This window comes from Gorilla gorilla, chromosome 5 (genome assembly GCF_029281585.2).
Source record: "Gorilla gorilla gorilla isolate KB3781 chromosome 5, NHGRI_mGorGor1-v2.1_pri, whole genome shotgun sequence".
Classification (NCBI taxonomy): domain Eukaryota; kingdom Metazoa; phylum Chordata; class Mammalia; order Primates; family Hominidae; genus Gorilla; species Gorilla gorilla.
The window spans coordinates 33,997,922-34,022,749 of NC_073229.2; the positions used below are offsets into that span (position 1 = coordinate 33,997,922).

At 44.2% G+C, this 24,828-nt stretch overlaps 1 protein-coding gene across 1 annotated transcript in view; it reads right to left on the reverse strand.

Annotated features, from left to right (window-relative positions):
• Nucleotides 1–1,054: 1,054 nt before the first annotated feature.
• Nucleotides 1,055–24,828, reverse strand: part of ATXN1 (ataxin 1) — a 29,268-nt gene continuing 5,494 nt past the window's right edge. Inside the window, exon 2 of the mRNA XM_019029697.4 lies at nt 1,055–8,805. Within this exon, the coding sequence (XP_018885242.1) occupies nt 8,275–8,805 (531 nt within the window). The 3' untranslated portion in view covers nt 1,055–8,274. The remainder of the gene's footprint in view (nt 8,806–24,828) is intronic.

Consider the following 24,828-nt stretch of genomic DNA (forward strand, 5'->3'; position numbering starts at 1 on the left):
ATTATATAATGTGTCAGGACCTCAACTAAGTAATCAGAGGAGAGTCCAAAACACCTTCCCAAGAAGGTAGTTCCTCCTTGGCTAAGTGAAAATGAATTTAACCCCAAGTGTTCTCCCACCTCTGTGTAACCTTGAGGCTGGAAGGTCTTGAGGTGAGAGCAGGGGGTTCCACCTGGAAGCCATGGGTTCTTGAGGAATTACTTTTTCTGGCACAACTGCTAAGCCATATCTTTCCAAGACTGGGCCCAGTGCAAAGCTGTAATGTACTCTTGAGGTAAACGGGGGGTTCCTCCACATGCTGAGAGACCTGCTCAAGGAGTTGGGTTTTTTTTTTTGTTTTTGAGGCAGAGTTTTGCTCTGTCGCCCAGGCTGGAGTGCAGCGGTATGATTATGGCTCACTGCAGCCTCGACCTCCTGGCCCCAGGCGATCCTCCCACCTCAGTCCCCTAAGTAGCTGGGATCATAGGCATGTGCCACCACACCCGGCTAATTTCATTTTTTGTAGAGATGAGGTCTTACTATGTTGACTAGGCTGGTCTCGAACTCCTAGGCTCAAGCAGGCCTTGTGCCTCGGCCTCCCCAACTGTTGGGATTATGGGCGTGAGCCACGGTGCCCGGTCTGCTCGCTGAATTTCTAATGAGCTTGAATTACAGGAAATAAAAATAAATTTTCCACTTTCAGACCACTAACCAGTTTAGAGCAAATCTGTAAAGAGTGTATAGATTATGCCACACGAGCGCATGAAGCTACCACATGTTTAAAGACAAATATACCTCTTGAGAACAGCAGTGTTCAGTTAGGAGGCATAAACATGAACTGAAGAAACCAAGACATCAGGTGTGGCTGTGTGCCTTTTATCTTAGAACCTCATCTCACACGTACTCTTTCCCCCCAAAACATTAGCAGCGAAGGCAATGCCTCATGTCACACCTCCCTACCTCTGACCTACCCAGGGAGAACTCGTGAGCGGGGGTCAATAAGGAGGAGGAATTAGCACTCTTTTCCTGGCCTCTTCTTTGAGGACCCAGCAGAAGGCAAAGAAAGACACACATCTGCAATTGGCACTGTTATTTTATTAGTACGAGTATACTGAAACAATAAACTTGTACTGGTATACAGACAATTTATTTAAAACAATTTTGTTCAAATTTTGAATCAAACATTGTTTTATTATAATAATGAAATAATTTCTACCTAGAAAACCTGCAAGCACCATCAAAGAAAGGGACCATAAAATTCAATAAACAGACTCGAGTGTATCCTACAAATAGACACACCACGATTAGAAAATAGAATATGAATTCTTCCATTTTTTAATATTTGTTTAAAAAAGCTAGTGCAAGTACAATATTTTACACTGGAATTACAGAGAGTATGCACGCATATGGAAAAAAGTTCTCCTGTCACAATAAAAGCTCTTAACTATTATGTATGCACTTAAAATTTTCTTTTCAATAAGGTGCAAAACATCATTCCTTCCCTAGTTCTCCTCTGTACTGGCCATGTCAGTCTGGTAGTGCCCTCAACCCAAGTTCTGGTGTCTGTTTTCCCTTGGCCTGTGGGAGGCATACGATTGGAAGTTTGGTGGGTAATGATCTGATATTAAAACATCCAGTAGTACGAGTCTCAGAGATGGCTCTGGAGCCAGGACTCCACTGGCTGGAAATGAAGACTGTCTAGTCTGAAGGTCACCACAAATACTGACAGGACTATCTTGAAACCTCCTTTCGGCTGACACTAATTTGGGTTTAGAGTTGAGCAGTTCAGGCTGGGGAGATGAAGAAACCCCGCCAAAAAGGGCAGTATTCACAGAACTGAATGCACAGGTATCAAGTTCAAATGCACTAACTAAAGGATTTACCCCACTCCTGGACCAGAAAACTGAAAGAGTAGGTGGTTCCTGTAAGAACCAGAGAAAACCTGTGCACCGAGCTTCTTGGTAACTGCTCTGAAGACAACAGCTTGAGCTAGTGTCACCTAATACTTGGTATTCTGGAGGACAGTATGTTATCTTGGTAAGGATTACTGTAAACAACACTTCCAACGAAGGCCTTCAGATTGGCCACAGAAAAGGAGACAGGCTCATTGGCCATCCAGACAGCAAACAAACTAAAGGGAAAGAAAACGTGGGTGAAGCCTCCAATGTATCTGCAGTGGAAGACTTGAGTCCTTTCAGATAAGAAAAGTTATGGAAATTCTTAGAGATTGTTGTTATTGTATAGATACTACCTATTGGCCAAATGCACTTAATTTTAATACAGCTGAACCATTTGTATGCAAGTCATGGGGACATGAAAAACTGAAGCCGGTGTTCCCTCCCGCCATTACACAGGAGAAAGTTAGCTACCAGAACAGTTGCCTTCAACGAGAAGGGAGGGGACGAGATTCTGAATTTAAGAATTGTAAGTGGGGGTGCTTAATATCCCCACAGCTGTCCAGTTTCCACTGTCCGGCTTGATTTTTGGACAGGAATACTATTCTGAGAAGTTGCTCCGCATTTATTCTGGCCTCTTTATATTAAATAAAAACCAAAATAAAAGTAAAATGAGGCATTTACATTGAAATCATGTTTTTACCCCCCCATTTAAATGAGGTGTGGGGGGAAAGAAGGTGAAATAATTTTTTTTTTTTGTCCCCATAATGAGTCCTGTTTGATGGTAGCCTGGATCCCTTGTTACAAACACTTCGTGTTCAAGATTATATTCTTTGGGTTTATAGGAACAGGAAGTGCTGAAAATGTCAAACATCATCTCTGAAGAAAAAGAAGTTGCAATGGCTTAAGAGTTTAGACTAAGAAGGGAGCTCAGAGAAGTACTTTCAGCATAGGAATGAACAGTATTCTCAAATCGCAGAATACCGAGTTCCCCTCCCTCAGACGAGGGCTATGTGTAACAAAAAGAACAATAAGCATAGGTATAGTTTAAGAGCCTTTTACGTAGTAATTCTTCCAGGCCATAACCATACAAATCTGATCATTTAGACATGACAAATTTCTATATACAAAAAAACATGTAACTTTCAACCCTTCTCTGCTTTTTTTTTTTTTACAAAGTATGAAACTCATTGTTTCAACAGATCCATATCTTTCAAACACTGAATGAATCATTTCGACATTCATTTTTCTTTTGTGCAATTTTTTAAAACATTACCTGTACTCCTCAAAGTGAGTGCTTCAAAATTTTGTTTTCTTCAGCTTCTCAAATCAGGTGTACATTAAAAAAAAATTCCCACAAGGTATAGTGCTACAAGAAAAGATCCTATCAGTAAGGTAACATATTTGAAGCGAGGTCATCTATGTAAAAGAAATCTCAGCTCCGGAGTAGAGGTGTGCAAGTTGTTTGGAGTTTCCCTATGCCAGAAACACAACACTGTCCGTGGAAAAGAGAGGAAACCAACCCAACACAATAGCAGATGCATGTGCTTTATAAAAAAGTATATTCTCTGTATATTTATTACTTGATGTGTTCTTAAATTCTCTATTTCAGAAATTCTGGGTTAAAAACAAATGTGGAAGCAAAGGCCTCCACGCCACTTTTTAAAAAAAAAAAAAAGTGTAATTCTCCTTTCATATCACCACCGAAGAAACCGAATTGGGCCATGGAGTCTGCTGGCCCTGTTTTCACCTGGTGCAAATTGAAGTGCAAAGGGTTTCAGAAGGCAACAGACCAGTCTGTTGAGCTGCCTGTGGTTCATGAAACAGTAGCCATGACAACCAACACAGCTCAAGAAGCCCGGCCTTCGGTCCCGAGAGCTCTGCTTCCTCACCCATATCTGAAATAGCACGGTATTAGTGTCTTCAAAAGCATTGGAGATTTTTCTCTCTATGAAAGAAATAGGTTTCCTTAGTAGTCACAGATGTTAAAGGGTATTGTCAATCGTTTCCTTAAAAAACAAAACAAAACAAAATCCAGAGCTACAACAACAAAAATAAATTTTGGCAACATATTTCAGTAAAGATCAAACTATGTGCAAAGAGTGGATTTTATGATTACTAGGAGCTACTGTTCATCTTGAACATGCAGCATTATATTGCAATCTATGCGGTATCTAAGGAGTAATCCACAAGATGCAGGAAATCCAAACATTCCTTGAAATTGTACAACCCTACTCCAGAGCAGTCAAAGTGCTGCTTCTGGACACGTCAGTGTACCACACACACACCTGCCCCGTCCCTGAGAAAGAGGTGTGAAAGGTTCCGCAGAGTCCCTTTAGGGGAGAAGGAGGGATGCTGCCACTTCCTGGTGGGGGGAAAAAACCCAACACACTCACCTAACAGAAAACATAGAGGCTCACAATTCCAAGTTAGAAATGGGATCAACAACAACAGAAATCAAATCATCCCAAACTAAACTGGGTGAGTTAGGGAAAACGAAAAGTTGACCAACATAGAAAATTATCCTGAAAGTCCAAATGAAAATTCAATTTGGATTTCCACTTTAAAAGATCTGAGGTAAGTGGCATCCATCTCTGTATCCCTCCCTCCCCCCTCTGCCCCAGTGTGGCCCAGACAAACTGAAATAATTCTTAAGTTAAACATTCTAAGGAACAGTCATTTTATATATTTAGAAATCCCTAGAAAGAGAGGTTCTTGTTTGTTGGTTTCTTATTAATAATATTATTTTTTTTTTCTTTTCGCCCTGACTAATTTCTTGGTGATTGTGTTCCATTGTAAACGCAAAAGGCCTGCTGTTATTAGTTTAAAAATGGAAAACAGGAAAGAAAGAACAAAAGACGGCTGTCGGTAAATATTGCAGAGTGGACATAGTACAGAGGCACATGGCTGATCCTTGTAAGCTGAACGGCACCGAAGAATTTCTACCCCTGTCATCGTTAATGTTTGCTACACAGAAGCGGTGACAGAGGCTGCTCTGCGAGCCTCGGGGCCCGCCAACGTCTGCAAACAGGAGGCTCCTGCCCTCTGTGCGTTCTTCCTATTTGAAGAGAAAGCTGCCACAAGGGAGTGGTGACCGTGGGTGGCAGGTGGTCCCCTCCACAGCCACTGGCCAACACGCTCAGAACGCACACACACAACAGGCCACACTTCCCGTCCAGGCTCAGAGGCAGGGCTCCAAGTCTCAAGGACACAGACCCCCGAGGAGGGGCCTGCCCACTTGCAGAAAAGACCGTGGAAAATGGGTTGACTCCAGGCTACATGGCTCCAGAGTGCGTCTTAGAAATGAATCTGCCTCCTTCCTCTCCACACTCCACATTCACTATTCCGTGTGGTGACAGGGGACACTGCGGTTCCTCCCCCAGGTCTCCTTGGTTGGCTCTTTCTGCAACGTGGCGGCAGACGCACGGGGCTCCTGAAGGCTCCCCGCCCCAGCACTCAGCATCCGCAGCAGGGGAAAGGTGGGAGGCTCTCTCCCTCCTGGCTCCTTCCCTCCAGCCCTGCTCTGGCCAGAATGGGGAAGATCAACCAAACAAGGAAAAAGCCAAAAGGGAATGAGCTTTAACTATATAGCACACTGGTCAGACTCTATTGGCACAGAAAGTATTGCACATGCTAAAAAAGCAAGAGAATGAAATGGGACAAGTGTTTAGAAAGAACCAATTATTTTATAATTCCTATACCTGAAATAGAACCACAAAAATTATGATGATGTTCCTATTGCTCCAAACCATGTGTGTTTTCCCATCTTAGTGTTGGTTTAGTGGATCCAGTCAGTTCAATACTCGAAGTAAGCCAAAAGGTGGTGTGTGTTTTTCTGAGTCCACATGAGTTGTAAATAGTGATATTAATGAGAACAAAGTCTATGTGGCAGCCCGTATTCCTCTTACCATCAAAGGTTAAAAAACAAAAAGAAAAACAAAACCTAATAATTGCAAGTGCCCTGAGCAGAATATATGGAAGATTAAGCAAGTTCTCTGAACAGAAACGTTTAAAAAATACAGCACTAAATAAGCAGTATGACTGCAAGAATGAGCCCACCCAGCTCTCTGCAAGCACGCTGAGAGGGTAATGAAATTCGAGGAAAGTCAAGGAACTATTCTAGCTATTCTAAACCTATTCAAATGTTTTTGGTACACCCCAGAAAACGGTTTATAAAAATCATTAGTCCTGGTGAGCCCTAAATGTAAATGAATACTAGACAGCCAAAATGTGGGTTGATACCAGATTTTTTTTTTTAATTTGTGAAACGAAGAAAGTACTATTTTCAATGGGGTAAAAGAAAAATCAGGTATTTGTTCAGTTTAGTTGCAGCCATCCAAGTAAGAATATTTAAAAATTTCTCCCTACTTATAAAACTTTTTTTTAAAGCACTTTAAAGATGCATTCAAAACCCACAAATGATATTTCGGATCTCTGGGAATGAAAGGTTTAAAAACTATGAAATACCCTTTCTGGGTTTGTACCAAACATTAAATCTCGATTTGATTTTGAATAGAAAAAAAAAGCCATTCTGAAAATAACATTAATAACAACAATAATAAAGTAATTGTTTAAAAAAAATCTTGCTCACATATATAAATGTCTTTATGGAAAACTCTCTCAATGAATCTGAAGAAAATTCTCAGAGTTTCTAAGAGCCCGCTAAGACCTGGCTTTTTGTGACAGATGTGGTAAAAAGACCAAAATGAATTTTCAAAGGAACATAACCTTATAAAATGGCCTAGAGTTTAGGCAGGTTAGAAAGAAATTTTGCTACATTTATTTATGCTCGTTCAGTCCCCCAAACCTTTCCCACAATGTTATTGGATAAAAACTGCAGGAATATCACACAAATTATAAACTCAATATGTGCAAATCGCAAGGTTCTTTAAAAGTTCATCTTAAAAAGAAAAACACTGGACAAAAATGAGTATTCTCTTCTCCATCCCTTTTCTCTCAGTTTCTCTGCCAACTCTGCATATGCCTTGAACTGATTCTCAGACATCAAAGTGAAAAGTGCCTCCCGTCAGGTAGTACTTGGTGGTCATTTATTGTCACATACTAGTTCATAATTCACATTCATCCCTTTAAACCACATTGAAACTTTCAATATCTTGCTCTTCAGCAATTCTGCAGAGCTGAAATGTAGTTACAGTGTTGAAAAAAAGAAAGCAACTTAGTTTTTTTTTGTTTTTTTTTTTCCCCAAAGAGTTTAAAGTGAGATACAGTACTTGTTGAATGAGAGACCAAGATGCTTGGTAATAAAGTGTGAACAGTATTTTTAAATGCTTAAAGATAGTAATATATGCTCATCTTCAAAATCTAATTCCTCATGTCACACTGGAATCTGAAAAAAAAAATGGCACCCGAGTTGTCCATAGTCATGAACTATAAACAGTACTAGAGTTCAAAGACAAAAAGATTTCGCAAACTCAACGTGAAGAGCTTCTGTTGCTCTCACTGAAGGGCAGTTTGCATCTACCTCTTGGGAGTGAAGTCAACGCAATAACCTGATTGGTTTTCCTAACACTGCACAGAAACCAGCCTGGGTGTTCGCTCTCTCCCTCTCCCCCACTCCCAACCCCCCTTACCCCATGTGGGGCCATGACAGCTGGGGCTTCCCTGTCCACCACAACACCCTGGTGACATCGCTGCACTAGTAAAAAGCAGAAATGAAATCCCGCATGTGGCAGTTGCTCTTTAAAAAAAATATATATCAGTGCAGTCAGGCCCCATAGGGGGAAATATATATCTATACAATTAAAAGTTGCTTTTATTGTAAAATATGTTGGAGAGAAAAATGTTCTTTTAAATGGTTAACTTTCCAAATCTGCCATCTGACGCGTCTCCGCGATGCCCTGAAGCTGGGTTCCTGATGTTGATTTTGCACGTGGGAACCCCAGGAGGACACTGCTCTGAACCCCCCCGGCCCATGCTGATAGCAAGAGAGTGAGGCAGAGGGAGGCAGAGAAAAAGAGACCCTCACTCGCCGCCACAGCGCCTGTGCACCCCCACATGCGTGCACCCCTGCACCCCTGCAGGACCCTTCCCACAGGACTTTTCTCCTGACACTAGCGGGAGTCAGCGCCCCCGGCTGCTTCTGTGCCGCTAGAGAAGGCAGGCACTGTGAAGCCCCGTTCCTTTCTTCCCTGGGGATGCCTGGAGCCCTGACCGCTCCTGCTGTGCCCTTCCTCCCGCCCGCTCACTGACAGACACTCGTGGAAAAAGCATATGCACCAGTCTCCTGCGACACACCTGCTGTAACTCTAATGACAAGGTTAGAACAGAAACCTAAAATTAAGAAGATAACATGTAAATACTGTGTTATTTTAGCCTACAGTACAGTAATCTGGATACAAATGATAAGGGAGAGCCACGTTTCCTTTCCCCCACGCTGCCTCTACTTGCCTACATTAGACCGGCCTTCAATGCAAATCTTAACCTCCTGAGGAATTAGAGAAGGCTTAGGAAGAGTCAAAGGTGGTTCGTCTTCTGACTTCTCCAGTTTGCGGCTCTCTGGCGCCGACCACCTCCTCTTCCTCGTTGCCGCGGGCTTGCTGGGTTCTATTTTGGTGAGGAAGGGCGCTGCAGGCAATCCCATTTTCTCTGGAAACTTCAGTTCGCCATTCTCAGAGAGCATCTGGGCACTCCCCTGGTTGATTCCGTTTTCCTGCTCGGCATACCTGTGTCTGCTGCCCGCCAGGCCGTCGGCCTTTGAGTGCTTCAGCAGGACGCTGGCGGGATCCACGGGCTGGCCCTTTTTAACAGAGCCGTTCTTCAGGTTCTTGAGGGTAAGCGAGATGCAGACATCCCCAACTGAGAGTTTGGAACACGGCAAATCAAAGAGCTGGCTGGTTCTCTCCGGACAGCAGGATGACCAGCCCTGTCCAAACACAAAAAAAGGATACTCTACCAAAACTTCAACGCTGACCTGTGGAAACAGGGAGAGACAGAGAGAGGAAGAAGGAAGGGAACAAATGAAAACATTTTATTCTTGTTTGATTTTATGCACACACACAGGTATGAACTCACACAGACACACACAAGCTGAATGGGGGAAAATGACTCAGTTTGCAAACCTCCCTCTCTCCCAGCCACACACTATAAATGAGGCTCTTCTCTTTGGGTTGTACCTGTACTTACCATAGGCAGAAGCCAGTGAAAAGGTCATCAATATTCAAAATATTCCATCAAGTGTTAGCTCTATAGCTAGTCTCTGTTAGAACCAGTCAATCGAACCCCAGCAATGACAGAGCACCCACTTAGCTTTCAGCACCAAGCTAGGCTCTGCGGGTGGCTCAGAAGCCCAGCGCGGTCTTAGATTTTATGAGCTCAATGGACAACTGCTATTATCATACAGGACAGGACTAAACACGGATCAGAGTGAGACTGTGAGTTCCAAGAAGCAGGCACAGTGTGTTTATCACTGAGTCCCCAGCCCCTAAAAGGATGCTTGGTGGCTGGGCACAGTGGCTCATGCCTGTAATCCCAGCACTTTGGGAGGCCAAGGTGGGTGGATCATTTGAGGTCAGGAGTTCAAGACCAGTCTGGCCAACATGGGGAAACCCCGTCTCCACTAAAAATTAAAAAAAAAAAATTAGCCATGCGTGGTGGCGGGCACCTGTAATCCCAGCTACTAGGGAGGCTGAAACACTAGAATCACTTGAACCCAGGAGGCAGATGTTGCAGCGAGCCGAGATTGTGCCACTGGGCGATCCAGCCTGGGCCACAGAGTGAGACTCCGTCTCAAAAAAAAAAAAAAAAAAGTCAATTTCCAATGTCCTTTCTAGATGTAGTAGACTAGGTAATTTGGACCAACCCTCTTTCTGAGGACAACTAAAAACTCTGAACAAAAATATAAGCAAACAAATTTAAAAACTCTGGACAAAATGTTTAAACTTTTTTTCTTATAGTACTGGACAGCAAATAAGATAGTAAAAAGGCCAGGCGTGGTGGCTCATGCCTGTAATCCCAGCACTTTGGGAGGCCAAGGCGCGTGGATCACCTGAGGTCAGGAGTTTGAGACCAGCCTGGCTACCATGGCGAAACCCCATCTCTACTAAAAATACAAAACTTAGCCAGGTGTGGTGGTGGGCCCCTATAATCCCAGCTACTCAAGAGGCTGAGGCAGGAGAATCGTTTGAATCCGGGGGACGAAGTTTGCAGTGAGCCAAGATCGTGCCACTTTACTCTGAGACCAGCCTGGCCAGCATGGTGAAACCCTGTCTCTACTAAAAATACAAAAATTAGCCAGGTGTGGTGGCAGGCACCTATAATCCCAGCTACTCAGGAGGCTGAGGCAAGAGAATCGCTTGAACCCGGGAGGCGGAGGCTGCAGTGAGCCAAGATCATGCCACTTCACTCCAGCCTGGGCGACAGAGTGAAACTCCGTCACACACACACACACACACACACACACACACACACACTTCCTGGGTTGGATCAGGAAAAGATGATGGCCCAGAGAGGTGAAGCTGGTGTTGGGGGCCTGTTTTCTCGTGAAGACACTTGAACATTCCAAAGTGGAGCAGTTGGGAAACCAAGTGGGCTTTTGATATGTTAAGAGCATAGGGAACAGGTAATGGAGTTCAGGATACACCAAGGGAGGGTGCTCTCTGGTGAACCCCATTCTTTTGAGTTGTGACCCCAAAGCACTGTCCCTTAGAGATGACAGTGAACCACAAGCCAACAGGCCTTTCAAGCTCTGAAGCTCAGATTTGACTCATCTGAGTTCCTAAAACTGGATTAAGGTCTTGAATTACTTTCACAATTTTACAAATAAAAGCATTCAATTTAAAAAGGGGGGTAGTGGTCATGAGGAGACCAGATAGCTTGTATAAGCACTAGCAAAATATCAGATCTTAAAAACGGATGCACCAGGGCTTCTCACATAGAGTCATACATATAGACTTTACAAAGACTATGCTTACAATAATTAAGAAGATTAAAGACAGCTTGAGAATTTTGATAGGAAACTGGAATCTGTTTTTAAAAGATCCATGAAGCCAGGCATGGTGGCTCATGCCTGTAATCTCAGTACTTTGGGAGGCTGAGACAGGGAGGATCACTTGAGGCCAGGAGCTTCAGACCAGTCTGGGCAACAAAGTGAGATCCCGTTTCTACAGAAATTAAAAAAAAAAAAAAAATAGCCTAGTGTGGTGATGCGCGCCTATAGTCCCAACTACTCAGGAGGCTGAGGCAGGAGGATCTTGAGCCCAGGAGTTAGAGGCTGCAGTGAGCTATGATCACAAGACTGCACTCCAGCCTGGACAACAGAGTGAGACTCTGTCTCTAAAAATAAAAAAGTAAATAATAATAATAATAATAAATAATTAATTTAAAAAAGGTCTATGAGAATTGTAGAATTAAAATATACACCACTGAAATCAAGAATGCAATGAGCTTTCCAGTTGAATAGACATGGATTAAGAAAGAATTCAGGAACTGGATTCTCTAATTAGAGCTTTAGAAGAGACTCCACAGAGTGAACATAGAGACAAAAAGATGGTTAATATGGAGGAGAGGGTAAGAGACAGATAGGATACATTGAGAGGGGCTAACAGACACATAATCTGAATCCTAGGAGGAGGAAGAGAGGGAGGTAATAGGGCAGAAGTTAATACTTGAGGAGGTAATGGCTAAGAATTTTCCCAAACTGAAGAAGGATAATAAGACAGTTTCAAGAAGGCCTAGCCCCAAACAGGAAAAATAAAAAAAAAGAAATCCTCACTGAGGCAGATGAGAATTAAACTGCTATAAATCAAAGACATCTTGTAAACTAAACAGGAAAAAATATCGTTAAAAGCCTCTAGAACAGGCTGGGTGTAGTGGCTCCTGCCTGTAATCCCAGCACTTTGGGAGGCCAAGGTGGGTGGATCATCTGAGGTCAGGAGTTTGAGACCAGCCTGGCCAACATGGTGAAACCCCGTCTCTACTAAAGATACAAAAATTAGCTGGGCATGGTGGCAGAAGCCTGTAATCCCAGCTACTCGGGGGGCTGAGGCAGGAGAATCACTTGAATCCAGGAGGCGGAGGTTGCAGTAAGCCAAGATCATTCCATCACACTCCAGCCTGGGCGACAACAGAGAAACTCCATTAAAAAAAAAAAAAAAAAGCCTCTAGAACAAAATACATATTACCTCCAAATAAGCAACAATTGAACTCACAGTTTACATCTCAACAAAAATAATGGAAGCCAGTAGACAATGGAGACAATGGAATATCTTTACAGTGCTAAAGAAAAAGAATTGCCAATCAAGAATTCTATATGGAGCAAAAAGATCCTTCCAGAATGAAGGCAAAATAGAGACATGTTCAGACAAACAGTAATTAAAAGAATTCACCATCAACACATCTGCATTATAGAAAATACTAAAAGGTATTCTTTAGGTAGAGAAAAAACAAATCTAGATTGAAGTTTGTACAGGGAGGAATGAAGAGGAATGAAAATGGTACATATGTGGTGAATCTGAATGAATATTGGCTATATGTAACAATATTTAAAATATTGTTGGATTCTTTTTTTCTTTTCGTGAGAGGGAGTCTTGCTCTGTCGCCCAGGCTGGAGTGCAGTGGTGCGATCTCGGCTCACTGCAATCTCTGCCTCCCGGGTTCAAGCGAGTCTCCTGCCTCAGACTCCCAAGTAGCTGGGACTACAGGTATGCACCACCACCACCACGCCCAGCTACTTTTTGTATTTTTAGTAGAGTGGGGGCTTCACCATGTTGGCCAGGATGGTCTCGATATCCTGACCTCATGATCCACCCGCCTCAGCCTCCCAAAGTGTTGGGATTACAGGCATGAGCCACTGTGTCAGGCCTCCATTGGATTTTATACACATTCAGACACACAAAAACACACATGCATAACTGAAGTACCAAAAAAACTTTAAAAGTAGTAGATTTCCACAAATTATGGCTTTTCTACTTCTTCTTCTTTGTTTCCTTTGTTAACTCTGATTGATCTAGTTCTGATACATTTCTAGAATGACAGACTTTACTGGATCCATACAAGGCATATTTTTAGAAGAGACAACTTGAGTACATTCATATGGCAGCCTGTAAGCACAAACCCATACACCTGTGTATATTACTGGGGGGAAAGTTTCATTGTTTTGGGCTATTTTTATAATGTGAAGCAAGCTAAAAGTTTTTGAGTGCCTACTCTCTGTCAAGCTCTCAGGTACAAACTTTACAAAAAGTATTTTGTTTAATGTTCATAATAGTATTAGTATGGAATAGTATTGCTCTTCCAATTTTATAAATTTTACGAATAGTCACAGAGACATTAAGTCACTTGCCTAATGTCATAGCTATTAGCTAATGGGTTTAGGATTTTATCCCAGTCATTGGCCCCCAAACCCATTTTCTTTTTTCTGTGCCTCCTGACCTCTACCCTTGTGAGCAAAGACATTACAATGCCAACAAAAGAGATGAACTAAGCATTCCTGCTACCCCCCAACAGTGGTGAATATTGACTGAAATAAGTAGGATCCAAAGGCATGAGCTCATGGGCTTGTTCCATGGTACAGATAATTGTGATGTAGTGTTTGCCTTACAGCCACTCATACAATTCTAGTTACCCTGTACAAGTGTGTGACACTATTTGGTTTCAAAACTACATTTACATCACACACAGAAACATATATGTGCATATATACATAGACAAATATACTTACAAGTGACTGTATCAGATGGGGATACCCACTGTATTCTTAGTAGGAGGACCAATCTGGAACTGGCTCCATAGATCCTCTTGCAAACCTCTTAGAGTCATTAACAACATAAACTGAACAGAAGGAAACCAATCCCACATCAAGTGGAGATTGTTTTGCTGCAAATCCAAGTCATAAAAATAAAACTCTCAGGTGTTAATATCTGTCTCGTAAGACTCTCTACCAGAGTTGCGGTTTGCTTATTCTTGCCCAACACCAGGCAGAGGTAATGTGACATTCAGAAGACCAGAAGCCTTAGTTCCAAACATGTCAGCCTCTTTTCTGGTTCTGCGTGTTCCCGGATAACTCCCTGTCTCCTTGCTGGCAGACAGCCAGACACCTACCCATGGAGAGGCCCTTGGTGTGTGAGCCACATTATACACACTTCACAGGGCAGGCAATATTTAATTTTCTGAAAATAACATCTACTGTGTTCTCATAGACAAACTTATCTGAGGATTTCCACGTTACCAAGTATCTGTAGACTCATTAAGAAATGTCTACAAGCCCTTTATAACAGGTACTATAATTGATTAGTGCAAAAGCCAGGATACAGATACACGTGTTTCCCTCTAAAGACTTCATAATGTTATTGGACATTTTGAAAGCCTTTCATTATTTCCGCATCTCAAAACTCCAAAGACACCACTCTTGTAATCCCAGCACTTTGGGAGGCTGAGGTACAACTGTGAAATAGCAAAAGAACGAACATAACTAACTCCGTTTTTGTTTAAAGGGTTTTACCCTTTCCTGCATGTAGACTAGGATAATTTTATAGCACCGAGATAATATACACAAACAACAATCATGTACTTTTAGAAACTAACTCTGGGATTAAAGGGGAAGTATATAAACAACTAACTATATATTGTTAAAGACTGATAGGAGTGGCTGGGCACGGTGGCTCACGCCTGTAATCCCAGCACTTTGGGAGGCCGAGGCGGGCGGATCACCTGAGGTCAGGAGTTAGAGACCAGTCTGGCCAACATGGTGAAACCCTCTATTAAAAATACTAAAGACTGAAGGAGCATTATGACCTGACCAAGGACAAAGAAGTTCTCAACCTTCCTGAACCCTCACTGGTGCCCAAATGTCTGTGGTCCTCAGTCTCCTCGATACTAACCCCTTTGTCTCCCCCCATACCCCCCTCCCATAAAAACCCTCCAACCAGCCTAAAAAATTGGAGATTTTACTTAATTTTTACAAAATTATTATTTCTTGAGATGGATTCTCTGTTGCTCAGGCTGGAGTGCAGTGGTACAATCTCGGCTCACTGCAATCTCTGCTTCCTGGGTTCAAGCTATTCTCCTGTCTCAGCCTCCTGAGTAGCTGGGACTACAGGCATGCACCACCACGCTGGCTAATTTTTGTATTTTTTAGTAGAGATGGTGTTTCGCCATTGTGGGTCAGGCTGGTCTCAAACTCCTGACCTTAGGTGATCTGCCTGCCTTGGCATCCCAAAGTGCTGGGATTACAGATGTGAGCCACCATGCCTGGCCTGGAGATGGTACTTTAGAAGGCTAGCTCATCATCTTCTCAATTTCGCTGGCTTTCCCAATAAACCTGCTTTTCCTCTCACCAACCTCATCTCTCGTATTTGGCTTTTGAGTGGTGAGCAGCCAAACCTAAGTTCAGTTACAGAGGTGCGAGGGTCACTCAAGCTACTGCACCACTCCAGCCTGTGTGCCAGAGCAAGACTCTGTCTCTAAAAACCAAACCAAACCAAACCAAACTCCAAATCTCCAAAGACAGGCCTTAGAATTAAATGCTATGGTGTGAACCATAGCTAGAACAGCCTGCCGAAAAATTCAAGAGAGAAAAGTGACGGAGAGAGAGAATATTTGAGATGCGTACTAAAATAAGATGACGTTAATGGAATTTTTTTTTTTTTTTTGAGACAGAGTCTCGCTCTGTCACCCAGGTTGGAGTGCAGTGGCACCATCTCAGCTCACTGCAATCTCTGCCTCCTGGACTCGAGCGATTCTCCTGCCTCAGCCTCCCAAGTAGCAGGGATTACAGGCGCCCACCACCACCCCTGGCTAATTTTTTATATTTTTAGTAGACACGGGGTTTCATTCACCATGTTGGCCAGGCTAGTCTTGAACTCCTGACCTCAGGCAATCTGCCCACCTCAGCCTCCCAAAATGCTAGGATTACAGAAGTGAGTCACTGCGCCCACCTGGCCTGTTAATAAAATTTATGTTAACCTAGATAGGCTTGGGAGATTCTTCTTTAATCACTTCAAAGGCTTCTCTTTGTTTCTTTTTGCCTAAATTCTGCCTTTGCTTCCTACCAAAGGAGCTGTGTCACCCTGCGAAAAGATGCCACGACCAGATATCAGCTGGGTCCATGAAAGCTGAGGTGGGAGCGGAAGATTATTCAGATAATCTGATCATTGTAGGCACAGTTCGGATAGCCTGCCAGCCCAATGCTAGTTTTCTCCTCACTAATTAGTGTGAACTATCTAGACAATGTACTTTTTCCCCCTTGGGGTCTGAATGTATGAGAAGTAAAATAAGGGTTTTTTTCCCCTTCTTTGGTGAAAGTTAAAATCTTGTTGCACACATCTCAAATAGGTACACTCAAGCATTCATAGCAAATCTATCTTTATTTTATAATTAGGTTTGTCATAAGGATATAAACATTCTTAAAGGTTAACTGATCATTAACTGTTAATGAAGAAATCTCACTGAGGGGTTTTTCAGTGAGAATATATATCATCAAATCTGTTGCTCGAAATTCCCTTGGAGAGGAGCCTTCTCCATCTCAAAGCATGCTGTCAATGCCAGCGGGGACTGGTTTGGATGTGAAACAGAGACGGTGTGATTTTGTAGGATGATGTCATCTTCAACTGGAACAATAAGTCCGTGAATTCCTTGAATTTAAAACCCATATGGGTATTCTCTATGATGCTGATAGCTTCAAAATATTGTTATTATTATTATTTTTTTTGAGATGGAGTCTTGCTCTGTTGCCCAGGCTGGAGCGTAGTGGCACTATCTCGGCTCACTGCAACCTCCACCTCCTGGGTTCAAGCGATTCTCCTGCCTCAGCCTCCCGAGTAGCTGGGAGGCATAAGCCACCACACCTGGCTAATTTTTGTATGTTTAGTAGGGACGGGGTTTTACCATGTTGGCCAGGCTGGTCTTGAACTCCTGACCTCAAGTGATCCGCCTGCCTTGGCCTCCTAAAGTGCTGGGATTACAGGTGTGAGCCACCGTGCCCGGCCTCAAAATATTATTGAGGGTTCCTAATGATACATTTCAGGCTTTGCAGTTTTAATAAAAGTTCAACAAGTATACACTGAGCACCTGCTAAGTGTTAGGAACCTTAGAAGAGCACCTATTGGTTAAGACCTAGTTTCTTGCCTCCCATGAGGAGACAGAACATACACGCAAAACGGGTACATTTGGACACCAGTGACCACGCTATCCGATGATGTCCACTCAGATGTCGAATGGGCAACTCAAACTTAAAGTGACCTAAAACACACCAGACCTCCCGATGTGCCCCTGCCCGGTGGCCATCCCATGTTCTTCCCCATCTCCATAAATGGTATCCCATTCTTCCGGCTGTTCAATCAAGGACCTTGGAATCATACTTTCTTCCGCTCTTTCTCTTACATCACAAACATCCCAATTATAAGCAAACGGTATGGGTTCCTTTTCCAAATACACCTAGAATGATACTATTTTTTTTACTACCTCCACCACCTTTGTCCTGGCCAAGCTGCATCTCACTCGCTCAGTCACCACATGCAAGCCTGATGTGGTGTGCATGTGCCCCTTACTCCCTACACTGTAGCAACAGTGGTCTCCTTGCCGGTCCTTTAACCCCTCTTGCGCCTTCCGTCTGGGCACCTGCTACTCTCTCCATTCATTTGGAATCTTTTTTGCCTCACGTACTGTTGCCACCCACTGTCCTTTTCAGAGAGAACTCCCCTGACAGTTCTATTTAAAATAACAACCCTCTAGTTTCCATAGCTTCCTTTTTTTATTTTGCGATAGGGTCTTGTTCTGTTGCCCAGGCTGGAGTGCAGTAGCATGATCATGGCTCACTGCAGCCTTGACCTCCTGGGCTCAAGAGATCCTCCTGCCTCAGCCGCCTGAGTAGTTGGGACCACATGCATGCACCATCATGTCCAGCTAATGTTTTGTTGGTGATGATAATGATGATTATTATGTAGAGATGGAGCCTTGCTATGTTGGCCTGGCTGGTTTCAAAACTCCTGGCCTCAAGTGCCCTCTTGCCTCGGCCTCCCAAAGTGCTGAGATTACAAGCATGAGCCACCTAGCCTGGCCCCTTCTCCTCTTTATACCAGGGATCCCCAACCCCCAGGCAACGGACCAGTAGCAGTCCATGGCCTGTTAGGTGCTGGGCTGCACAGCTGGAGGTGAGCAACCATTCCAGACTGAGCTCCGCCTCCTGTCAGATCAGTCGCAAGCATTCGATTCTCATAGGAGCATGAACCCTATTGTAAACTGCGCATGCAAGGAATCCAGGTTGTGCACTCCTTATGAGAATCTAACTAATGACTGATGATCTGAGGTGGAACAGTTTCATCCTAAAACCATCCCCTCCCTCTTCCCATCCTGCCAAAAAATCTTCTTCCATGAAACCAGTCCCTGGTGCCAAAAGGGACTGGTTATCTTCTTAACCATTCTTTTTTATTTACTTGTATATTTGTCTGTTTTGCCTCTTTCCCCAAACTCAGTGTTCTATCTCCAGAGTCTAAAAGACTTCCTGGCAAGTAATAGGTGCTCAGTTAAAATCTGAAAGAAGAGGCCGGGCGTGGTGGCTCACACCTGTAATCCCACCACTTTGGGAGGTGGAGGCGGGCTGATCATGAGGTCAGGAGTTCAAGACCAGCCTGGCCAACATGGTGAAACCCTGTCTGTACTAAAAATACAAAAAAATTAGCCAGGCGTGGGAGCAGGTGCCTGTAATCTCAGCTACTCTGAAGGCTGAAGCAGGAGAATTGCTTGAACCTGGGAGGCGGAGGTTGCAGTGAGCCAAGATCACGCCATTGCACCCCAGCCCGGGCGACAGTGCAAGACTCCGTCTTAAAAAACAAAAAACAAAAAAACTGAAAGAATAGTTCTGTTTGCCTTCTGTATGGAAAAACATTGCAATGGTACAACTGGACAACAGGGGGCAATAGAGAGACTGCCTGTCTTTTTTTTTTTTTTTTAACCAGCCAGAACTAAAGTGGGCTGTGACCTCCCCCAGGGAGAGGAGCAGTGCTTTCTCCAGGGTGTGGCTTACCGCCTAACAGGCAGCTTTCTCAGCGGAGCCATAGCCACCTCACCTTGTCAGATGCTGAGGTCGTCATGATTTTATTGAATCACACTTCAGTTATTTTCTCTCCACTCTCGTTCTTGCAGCTGTGTTAGTAATCATTAAGTCATTTTATGATCTTGCTGGGGTTCCACACATTTTCCAGAATGGTTTCTGATGAAATCCCAATGAAAATAAACTCATGGGAGCAGTACCACAGATAACCAAAGCATGTTACATAACGCCAGACAGCTCAATATAGCCCATTTTTTCATCCAGTAAATATATCCTGTTTCAAACACCCTAAGCAGTAAGTAGAATAGCCTTTATAACTTTTCTTTCTTTCTTTTTTTTTTGAGACAGAGTCTCACTGTCGCCAAGGCTAGAGTGTAATGGTGCCATCTTGATTCACGGTAACCTCTGCCTCCCAGGTTCAAGCAATTCTCCTGCCTCAGCCTCCCAAGTAGCTGGGATTATAGGCGCCTGCCACCACACCAGGCTAATTTTTTTGTATTTAGTAGAGACGGGTTTTCACCATGTTAGTCAGGCTGGTCTTGAACTCTTGACCTCAGATGATCCACCCACCTCGGCCTCCCAAAGTGCTGGGATTACAGGTGTGAGCCACCGCGCCCAGGGATGGCCTTTATACTTTTGTAAGCTTGAGGGCCCTCTGTCTTTCATCTCTGGATGCCCTGTCGCCAGCACCTCTTGCTTTTGGGGGTGGACCGCCTCCCACCCTCCTCCACTCTTTCCCTCCCTCCTCCCACTGCTGCCAGCAAGCCCATGTGCTCATCAGTGTGGTTATAAGAGATCTGCCTACCCCTTCCTCCGTCCATCCCCCTAAATCGACTCCTCTAGAACTGTCAACTCCAACTCCCATTTTGGATGGACAAACCAAGACAGGGAGACAACACCGACTCACTTCTGGGCTCATAATTATTTTTTCAATGTCACCTTCCTAATGTGACAAATGACTGGCTTTTAAGAAAAATTTTAGCTCCTCTGTATGAAAATTCAATAAAATTCCTTTCACCACTTAGTCAATAACTACTATATCTAAACACTATGCACATACACGCATATTTATGCTGTTTGATTGTATATTTCAATCTTAGATTGGTGCTATGTCTATATACACACATATGTACATATCACCAAAAACAAGATAGAAAGAAAACAAAACGTCTGTTGTTTAAATATGTCTCCCATTTCCTTCACAAGAGTCCCTGTTTTCACAAATTGCGAAGGGCATCTGTTTTACAAAACATTTTTTCGTGACACTATCCCAGACATACAAATTTCGCCTGTTGCTGGGAGCAATGAAATCTCTCATAAGCTAGGTTTCAGTAAGTATGTCTTGTTTTTTGGTGAAATTATTAAATTGGGCATTCTTAACTTTGTCTGCAAGTGAAATTCTCAGTCTTGTTTTACCTGTAGAGAAAGGCCGGTCTGCTTTCCTGGAAGGCTAAGTCTGCATGGTTACGTTCTCAGCATGAAAAAAATCAGAAAACCCCATCTCAAAGATGAAGGGGGTAAGCAAGAGACCCATTTACTGCAATGTTTAAAAATCATTAATAAAAACAGTCAAAACTCTTTGGCTGAGTGTAAGAATCTCTGTGAGTGTTCTATTTAAAACACTGAATCATGTTCACGCAAAGCCTGACTCAGTCCTTGGTGGAAGTGTTTCAGGGTTGTTCAGTAAACCCACACCCTAGCACCGGGACGCCTCCTAACACAAATCCCACATTAAAAGCTGGGTTTTTCTTACACATGGTAGCGTGGCTCACAGAGCTCCTTTGTGGGAAGGCCCTGTGGGGAGGCTCAGGGATGGCCAGGAAGGACACTGCTCAGCGAGTGACCACAGCAGCTGTGACACGGAAGCCCTTAGGCCCACAGGGTTCTAGCTCACTTGCCTTCTTTTCTGGGGCCTTAAAATGTGTGCCTTAGGCAGGGAAGGGTGGCTCATCCCTGTAATCCCAGCACTCTGGGGGCCTGAGGCGGGAGGATCACATGAGCTCAGGAGTTCAAGAGCAGCCTGGGCAACATGGCAAGACCCCGTCTCTACAAAAAAATAGAAAAATTAGCTGGGCGTGGTGGTGTGTGCTTGTGGTCCCTGTTCCTAGGGAGGCTGAAGTGGGAGGATTGCTTGAGCCTAGGAGGTCAAAGCTGCAGTGAGCTATTATGGTGGCACTGCACTCCAGCCTGGGCAACAGAGCAAGACCCTATCTCAAAAAAAAAAATGTGCCTTAAAGAACAACATAATATTCAGTGCTAAAAAGAAATGAGCTATCAGAGCAACAAGAAGACATGGAAGAACCTGAAATGCATATCGCTAAGTGAGAGACGCCAATGTGAAAAGGCGACATACTGGATGATTCCAACTGCATGGCATTCTGGAACAGGCAAAACTATGGAGACAGTAAAATGATCGGTGGGTGCCAGGGGTTTAAGGTGGGGTGTGGGGGACAAATAGTTGATGCATAAGGGATTTTTAGGGTGGTACAGCTGTTCTGTATAATACTGTAATGCTGGATACATGACATCATAAATTCATCAAAAACAGCATGTACAACACAGCCTGAACTGTAGTATAAACTATGGACTTTAGTTAAAAATAAGGTATCGGTACTGGCTCATCAGTTGTAACCAATCTATCACACCAATGCAAAATTTTAATAACAGGGAAAACTGTTAGGTGTGTGGGACCTCTCTCTACTTGCTGTACACCTAAAACTGCTTTAAACAATAGCCTTTAATTTTTTTTCTAAATGCTATAAACAACAACAGTCTGAGAGAATCAAAACATATAAGATGACCCAGTTTGGGGCACATATAGCACATACAGTTTAAAGGAGAGCATTTTTCTCCTTTTTTTTTTTTTTTTTAGAGAGGTACAAAGACCCACAAACAAAAATGTGGTTTGACATAGTTTCTCTGTTGGAGCCTTTCCAGCACCAGAACAGACAGGAAGTGTGTATTACCAACAACTGCGGCACAAATCCAGGGCTGGGCTCTGCACACAGGGCAGTCACCAACTATCTATTTTTTGATACATTAGGATTCATCGCCACCAAGCTCGGCATGTTCAATGTTGGCAAGTGGGTCTGCCTTGGCTGCAAAGGGACTGACTCTACAGGCTCATGTGCCGCCTGCATGAGGGCCTCGGCTATTTTTAGGTACCAGCTAATCCATTCAGTGCATAATGTTACCACCGATGACTCACAACTCACAGAAGTCAACCAAAAAATAGTAGAATGAAAGGAAAGCCATCGGTAGACAGCCAGTAAGTACATCGTGATAACAACTGCTGTACGAGCACACACACAGGCACACTCACACCCACGGCAGGACAGTCGGGAGAAGGAAATGGCACTGAATATTAAGCAGCCACCAAGTCAGGGAAGCAGTCACCTCGGGAGGCGCTGGGAAGCGACAGACGGCCCTAATAACACACAGAGCCTGGCATTTAGGAAAGAAGCAAAGGAATGCGTCAACCCAGAGCACTTTACCAATACATTTTACAACTCCACTGAGCAAATGCTGTGTACTCTTCAGAGAAGCTGAACCTAGGAAGGGTGAGACAGAAGGATGGGATAATATAGAACGCCACCAGATGGAAGCCAAAGGCTCCCCAGCTGGGGCCATCCTGGGCAGGGCTGTCCCAGCGGGCACGTCGCTAACAGCCTCTTGCAGAAGAGGAGCTGGGAGCCCTTGTTTCTGCATTGGTTGTCTTACTGATCTGGAGGGCTGGAGCACCAATGCATCCCTCACATCCAGTTCATACTCAGAAATACAGCTCACGCAGGCTGGCATGACATCATTTAGCCTTAGAAACAGCAATGGCGGGAAGGGTGCTCGCCTCGGCCACTCGCGGGATTCCACCCCGAGGATTACAGGCAGGGTAAAAATGGCTTATTGTGCTCATTGGAAAAGTTCAGCCTTCTTTCTAGACTTTCATCAGCTGCCTCTCCTTCCATAAACTCTTTTTAGAACACGAGGCCTTTGATTTATTTTTCAGCTGTGAATCACTTTCTCAGGGCCCAAGCCATCTAAGTTGAAGCAGGGAAGGGAAAACTAACATTGCACAAGGTCCCAGTGCTACTGACAGGTGAGGGATATGTTCAGACTCAGATCTCTTCAGTGCCAGTTCCTGCATTTTCCAAGCAGCTAACCTACTTCCTACCCAAGGAGGAGGTGCGAAGCCCCATCCTTCTTTTGAGTCGCATTGGCTCCCACGTTGATGCTATCGCCTGGGGGTCCCATCTGGAGGCGCCACAGACTTATGGCCTCAAACTTGGAGGATATTAAGTGGATTATATTTGGCAGTGAGGCCCAAGGGAAGTGATTCTGTCATCCTTTGGGACTCTCAACCAGAATCAAGGCATGGCAAAGCAGCAACTCTCTTCCAGGGTGGGGAACGTGCTATCACCCTCCACTGAAGAGGAAGGAGGCTTCCTTTGGTGCACGCAGTAACAATGGACAACACCTGGCATTCCCCTTTCCTCCCACAGCACCTAGGTGGGGGCCTGGGGGATGCATAGACGCTTTGCTCGAGTGGAGAAAAGCTGTACTGGGCAGGGCAATGCCACAGGGATAGTGACAAACACGGAAAAGCATTTTTCTCCTACATTGCCTCGTCTGGAGCGTCAGCTGGGACAATGCTGGGGGCATCTTTCCACAGTCTTAATGAGGAATTCAGCCCCTTAAAAATCATCCCCAAACTAAACACCCCTCAGTTTTATATGCCATGGCTTTAGTACCCATGAGGTCTGTGTGCCGCTTAGCATGAGGTCAGTACATGTTCATCTTAGTGCTCTTCTTGGTTTTTGGTTAACTGATGCTAATAAATTTTTACAAGGGCTGTACTGTTCTGGAAAGTATAAAACTGAAGCATTAAAAAACGGAACCCTCTCAAGAGACTATCTCCTATGAAGAATCATACGTGGCCGGGCACCGTGGCTCACGCCTATAATCCCAGCACTTTGGGAGACCGAGGTGGGTGGATCGCTTGAGCCCAGGAGTTCCAGACCAGCAGGGGCAAGATAGCAAAACCCTGTCTCTACAAAAAAATACAGAAAATTAGCTGGGTGTAGCTCCCCATAGTCCCAGCTACTGGGGAGGCTGAGGTGGGAGGATCAATTGAGTCCAGGAGGTTGAGGCTGCAGTGAGCCAATGATCCCATCACTGCACTTCAGCCTGGGTGACAGGGCAAGACCCTGTCTCAAAACAAGCAGACAAACGAACACAAAAACCCACAGAAAAACAAAACTCATTTGCCTGGTTTAGAGAGGAGAGAGCTGCAGCTCAGAGAGGTGAAGTAACTTGTCCTGCCAGAGACCCAAATCCGCACCCCTGGGTCTGTCACCACCATACCATATCACACTGCTTTCCCTGGGGGTGTGATGTTGGGGGGGTCTTATGAGTTCAGGCATCCTCAAGAGTCTGTTCATGCAGGATTTCTGCCTAGAGTCACAATGCCATCTGTTTTGGAGAAAACCATCTCTTCTTCCACAACTTCCCCAATCAAATTTGTGATTTTGCTTATTAAGCTCAACAATTTGCACATTTCTGAATTTCTCTGTGGGTGCAGTGTCAGCAGTGCCTAACCAGTTGAGAAGACCAGGAAGATTCTTCCGGCTAGGGGAGAAAACCCCTCAGGAAGGCACTGCAGAGGGGAGAAGGATGTAGCCTTTGGAACCTCAATTAAGTCCAGATATGAGTTCTCTCTCTCCCTCCCGTCTCCCCTTCTCATGTTCTCTGTCTGAGTCTCCACTGACTCTGAACCTGTCACTTGTGGCAAACACAGCTGGTGGAGTATTTTAGCTGTGATGATGTCAGCCGATTTCTGATAGGCTCCTCGGTAAAATGACAAATCATTGGTTGCGTCAGGCCTTGCACTTTTGTTTCTACAGCGTGAAGCCCTAGCTGCCTTTTCAGCAGGTCTCAGCACACTTGCCTTTCTTT